Here is a 6,000-nt window from a genome sequence, read left to right as displayed (position 1 = left end):
GAACTGTATGAAATCTTTAACACATTTCTTCCAAGTAGACAGAACCCAAAATGGCACAGATCAGAACAGTTGTGTGATCTGCATAAAGAGGTGTTACTAAAAACACAAAAGCTACAAGAACACTGCTGCTAGTGCAACAACAATATTCTGTCAAAACATTAAATACAATTTAAAACTAGAATTACTGTGAATAAAATGCTAATCCCCTTTTCATCTGAATTAGAAATTTTCATCTTCAGAATGCTTTGAAAATCTTACCTACTTAAATCTTTGCAAACGCCCTATGCTATCAGCCTACAGTATGATCTCCATTTTACATGGGAGGAAAATGAGGCAGAGGTTAAAACTGATATTGCCCAAAGCAAGACCATGTCAGAGCCTGGTTTAGAACTCCCAAATTTCTGTCGTGCAGAGGTATTCTCAAAACACAGGAACACACCTTCCTGTTTCAAGCGTTCAAGTCTGGTGCACAGAAGCAGCCCTGAATGCCCACTGCAACGTTAGTTAAAGTTTAAATATTTTACATAAATATATTTGTGGGTTTATGGGAATTAATTTCTAAACTACAAATGTAGTTGGTCTCTAACTACGGTTTCTGGGATTTTTTTTTCTCCATAGGATTTTCATTTCCTCATGTTTTAGCCACTCAAATGCAATATCCTTACAGACTGCACAAACTAACTGCATTAAATGGGCGTTGAATATTGCATGTATGGATCTTGTGGTGTCACAGAACTTGCATCCTAGGGTTGAGGCTTCAGATGGAGGAGACGAGACATTCAAATTAACAGCAGTTATTCTTGTATAATTGTTTAAACTAAACATCTTGTAGAATATCAGAGGTAGATTTTGTGGGGAGGGATTTAATAGTGTTAAGTACTATGGCAGATAATTTTCTCAAATGTATATTTAAAAGATCCATGTTAATTTAAAATGAGAAGTTCTGGTGGAGCAGGCACAATCTTTTTTCTGTGTGTATGAAGTGCCTAGCACAATTGGGTCGTAGGCCATGACTAGGTCTCCTAGGCATTATGGCAATATAGAGAACAGTATAGAACAAGAATCTTTCTAATCCAAAAAACAGGGACCATATGAGCTTTGGCAGTCTAAGTATTCCCCTGGTACTTTGCTAATGTACCCTCAGCTGTTATCGAGAACAACTTCTACGTTTGAGAGATAATTTAGTCTCCCTGTCCATGCAGTCCTTGTTCTTTGCCAAGGCTGCCAAAACAGTTTCTGAAGTAGTTTTTATGACATGCATACCTGTTCACTAGGAAGCTGACCAAGATATCCCACAACTGTTAAAGCTTCCCCCACGGTGAAGAACCTAAGCTAGATTTGAAGAACTCTTATACAGAAGTTGGAGCAGTTTTACAATAGTGGTCTAATTTGCATGTTTCTGTATTTTTACCTATTGAGTCAATTTTTGACAAGAGTATCTAGTAATCTAGTTTGTGTATTTATTAATAACTGGATATAAAAAAATACAGAAACAAATATACTATAGCTACTACACTCCCAAACTTTCTACCTTTGATATTAGAGTTGAGAGTTTGGACACCCTCACATGTTGCCAGAATAAAATGCAGGCCTCTTTTAGATACATGTGGTGTGAAGCAAAGCTGCAATCTTGGGCTGTTAATCACTAACACAACAGAGCAAGTGAATCTTTTCTGATCATTACTCTTTTGTTCTTGAGGCTCATCTTTCTCTATGAATAGTGCAATACCAAATCAATAGGAATGCAGCTTACAGAATGGAAAAGAGCTATCAGAAGGGGGCAACAGTCTAGTTAAAACACTCAGCCTCGTAAACACCTGGAGAAATCAGTCTGTTATGTTTTGGGATACCAAAACCACAGGAAAAATATTTTATCTATGATATTAGGAAGACGTAAGCTACAGAATCTACCCTTTGAGTTAAGGGTTTTCCACTTCTAGATGGTTACTATTTTAATTGCTATTTAGGAAAAGGTATGTTCACTTAGCTCCTTCAAAATGAGTTATACAGCATCAGTAAAGCACTCTTTTGTGTCCACTTTGGCTTTTTCCAAGTTCAGTCGTCAGCAAAGTATTAGTAGAACTTAGACATGAATTCATATACCAACAGTTTAAAGTGGTTCTTTGAGAAGTTGCTTTTGCACAGTTCAAAGTTTGCCTGAGGGCTTCTCCATCTTCAGTTTAGGGAACAAGCAAGCTGTTTTGCAATTCATGTCAAAACTCTTAGTAAGATAGCCTCAAGCCCTTTCTGTGAACGTTGGAGTGAAAGAACATTCTCCAATATGAAGTCTCATTTTTCAGACCTCATTAATTTCATATCAAGGGATGTAATATAAAGAAACATATCTGTGTGAGAGCCTTAATCCTCAAGTAGATACATGCTTTTGTCACATGAACTCCAAAACTTTAATCCAGCACTTGCAAAGTTTTCTCCTCAGTGAATCTTGTATGTAAAGCAAGTGTATGAAGGCCTAAAACATTAAAGAAGTGAAAGGACAAAAGCTCACTATTTCTTTTTACCAGCTGCAGTTCACCTTGAGTAACTACTATGAGTAAAAAGATGTCAGGGGAAAGAAATGGCACAATAATGAGTCTTCCAGTTGACCAATAAGTATCAACTGCGGGCAAGAGAGAGTGGGGGGAAGTTTCTTTTCTCACTGAATTATTCATTGGTCCAGTAATGACTCTTGAACAGATAAATTAAGACAGTCACTACACAAGGATTTTATAAGTTTATACAGATTCTGACATCTTTACTCATTGTATCACTTTTTTGACTTGACATTAGACATAGTACATTCCATTATAGCACAACCCATTCCCAGCCAGTTGTGAAAAGCAAATAGTAGGCACCAGACACTTCCAACTAAGCTGCCCCTCCCCCACTTTTTTTTTTTTTTAAAACATATTTAACTAGTAAAGCAGTCTATATATATTTATTTATTTTGCTGGATTGATAAATGAAGCTTTGGTTAGAATTCTGTTGATACCAATGACCAAGAATTTTGTTCATTTCACAGTCCAGTAGCTCCCTACCAGTCACAAATTAAGATATGCTCTCATTCAGATAAGGCAGGGATGTGAAAGACACTGCATTTTTAATACTGTACTCTTATAAATGCCACAGAAACAGAACTTATTGTGGAAAGACATACATCGTTTACAAATCATTTGCCTAAGTTGGTTCTCCAGACAAGTCTTATCTTTACTGCTGGCACAAGGGATACAAGAGACAACCACTGTCCTCTTAACTAATCTGGTGAGACTAATGACCATCTGCAACATTCATTTGGAACCAATGCCTTTGTTACTATAGTCAAGCTGGATACTGACTAAAAGATGTGCATTTTACTTATAGTAATTATTGTAGTCACCCTCTGAAAGGCTTCCATTTTTTGAGGTTGATTTTCTTTCTTGCCACCAAATCTAGGAGAAAACCTGACCGTTTTAATCTCTTTTAGAGCTCACTAACCTTGCAGAGTGATTCAAAAACTCTCACAATTGCACGTCAAAACAAAAATCAAAAGAAAGGAATTTCAAGATCATCTTTATGCATAATAGAGGAGCAGTAAGGGGCGTGAGAACATCTTTACTTTACAGGGTCTCTAAGAATTCGTTCTATAATACCGGTTAACGCACTGAAAAGTGACTAGTTTTAGCAGGAAATTTGGTTTCAAAATTACATGAGCATGAATTACATTTCTTGATAAACTTCTATAGATGGCACTCAATTCTTCTAGTGAAAGGAGAACTTTGGTTCAAATTAACTTTTTAATTCTATTAGTTACAGTAATCTGAATAAATTACAAAAGCTTATTAGTGAAGAAAATCCAACTAAGGTCTACTTTAGAATAACATCTCATAAGAAAAAGATCATTGGATGATGTCAACAGGTAAATGCAACTTCCACAATTATATCTGAAGTTGTCCTAGAGCAATGTCAAGTTTGGGAGCTGCTCTAAATCTCTTGTTCCTTAGGATGATCGTGTTGTTGAGATGTTCAGAGTCTTTGGCGGGTTAAAGGGTATTTACCTATACAAAGATAAACATCAGATTGAGAAGACACTTTTCTACTTAGCCCTCAAAAGTTAGTGATTATGATCATGCAGATTAATCTCAAAGTGAAGTAATACTCTAGAGCCTTACGCTTCCCACAGTGAAAATTTATACTCTAGTTGTTTTATTTGCAAAGCAGAGGGGCCCCTATCCATGTAGGGGAAGAAAAAAGACTGGCAATAGACCCTTCTGTGCAGAGTTGCAAAAGCACACCTATTAAGCTACTACAGTAATTATAATTGCTGATTTAAGCATGAAGACAACTTCCATAATATTTTTAATTCAAAAACAATGTAGTCATTGGCTGGGTACATGCTATAGATCTACATTTCAGCTTCTGTTTTAAGTGCACAGTTGGCACTTCATAGAATTTCATTTGGACAAGCATGGTCACTCGTTTCAAAATAGAAGAGAAAGTTGCCAGTCTAAAACCCCCAAGATTTTCCATAGCTGTTAAGTTATAGCGGTTAAACGAAAATATCACAATCAGTAAGACAAAATATAGCTGTAAACTGTGCTACTGAATTTGTTCCATTGTGGATCCATTTAGATTTAAGGTAGCTTGAATTTATCTTAATTAATCAGGAAAAAAAACAGACTTTTAACAACTAATTTTGTAAAAGCCATGTGTTAAATATTGTTAGAGGAGGTAGCCTATAAGTTGTTAGATCTGAAAAAATACAGGTCTATTCTGGCTGTAAACATTTCTAGAGCAGTAGATATAAATATCCATAATAAAAAGTAGTGTGGAAAAAGTTGTTCTAGGAAAAAAGAAAACAGGTAAAATTATCTAAGCTTCAAAAGGAAAAACAGTAGAAACATTTAGTACATTTACTCATCTGTGTAGTTTAAATGATATAGAACTGAAGATTAATATATTACAAATCCACATACAATAAAAAAAGTGTTAGCTGTATAAATTCACTAGTCTGTTGACATTTGTAATAAGCATTTATCCAAACAAATTTCAGGTATTTTTATATGCTAATTATGTCATACGCATCTGACGATTCTCCAAAGAACAGATATAGTGGAAACATTGATTTGATTTAAAAAAAAAAAAAAATGTGCAAATGCTTCACAAGTGAGTTTTACACAGTGTGAACCCCTGATTTTTAGAGCAGTTTTTCATCATGTCTTGATTTGTTGATTCTAATTGATATATTTTGTATCTTAATAAATTGGCTTTTTCGAACATCAGTAATTAAGGCATCTTGCTGTATACAGTTTCTTAATAGTGCAAACAAAAACCATCTTTAATAGTTTGATTAAAACAAGATACTAAAACATTTCAAAGTTTTTTCAACGTAACTGGAAGATAGCTGCACATTTTAACTTTTCTTGTGAAACAGTTTAAAACCTTCTTATGGTGGCGATTGGTCTTGTTGGTTCCTTATAACTGGTTCTGCAGTTTTGTCTTCGTGATGATAGAATTTATATTCCTTTATGCAATATTGCAGTGAAACACAGCAGCACTTAAAATGACTTTACCAAGTAACTGAACAAATCCCAAATACAGCAAAGGCATATAGTTTTCATAGTGCACTTTCACCTCATTGAAGTAAAAGCTGCTCCTATTAGGCATTTTTCCACTTCAATGTGAAGTAGATTGTTAGGATTTTGTTAGTGGTTTCATTAAACAGTTTTTGAAAGTCCATTCCTCTTCTGCCAACAGTTCTTAGAAGAGATATATTTTGGAAATAGTGTATAAATCCAGGGATATTTAAAAAGATTATTTAGACAAATATGCACTCCCCAGTTCTCCAAGCATCTCAGTGTAGCTGTAATAGATAAGCACCTACATCCTGAAAAGGAGAAAGAAGAAAAAAGTTAGTCACATTAATTCAATGCTGAAATAAAGAATGCATAAGGTAGGATGCATATTGTAATCATTTCAAAGTATACTACAAAGATATTGTAATTTGCACTGCAGTAGTGCCTAAGA

General features: G+C 34.9%; 1 protein-coding gene across 3 annotated transcripts in view; it reads right to left on the bottom strand.

The window, feature by feature from the left end:
• Window positions 1-2,718: 2,718 nt before the first annotated feature.
• The window catches only part of KATNBL1 (katanin regulatory subunit B1 like 1), a 51,411-nt gene continuing 48,129 nt past the window's right edge, over window positions 2,719-6,000 (bottom strand). For all 3 annotated transcript variants that reach the window (XM_077818921.1, XM_077818922.1, XM_077818924.1), the window contains exon 10: window positions 2,719-5,860. In XM_077818921.1, the coding sequence (XP_077675047.1) occupies window positions 5,828-5,860 (33 nt within the window). In that variant the 3' untranslated portion in view covers window positions 2,719-5,827. The remainder of the gene's footprint in view (window positions 5,861-6,000) is intronic.

The sequence above is a fragment of the Eretmochelys imbricata genome, chromosome 6 (assembly GCF_965152235.1).
Source record: "Eretmochelys imbricata isolate rEreImb1 chromosome 6, rEreImb1.hap1, whole genome shotgun sequence".
NCBI classification, from domain to species: domain Eukaryota; kingdom Metazoa; phylum Chordata; order Testudines; family Cheloniidae; genus Eretmochelys; species Eretmochelys imbricata.
The sequence above is the reverse complement of the archived record's forward strand: the minus strand, read 5'-3'. Positions and strand labels throughout refer to the sequence as shown.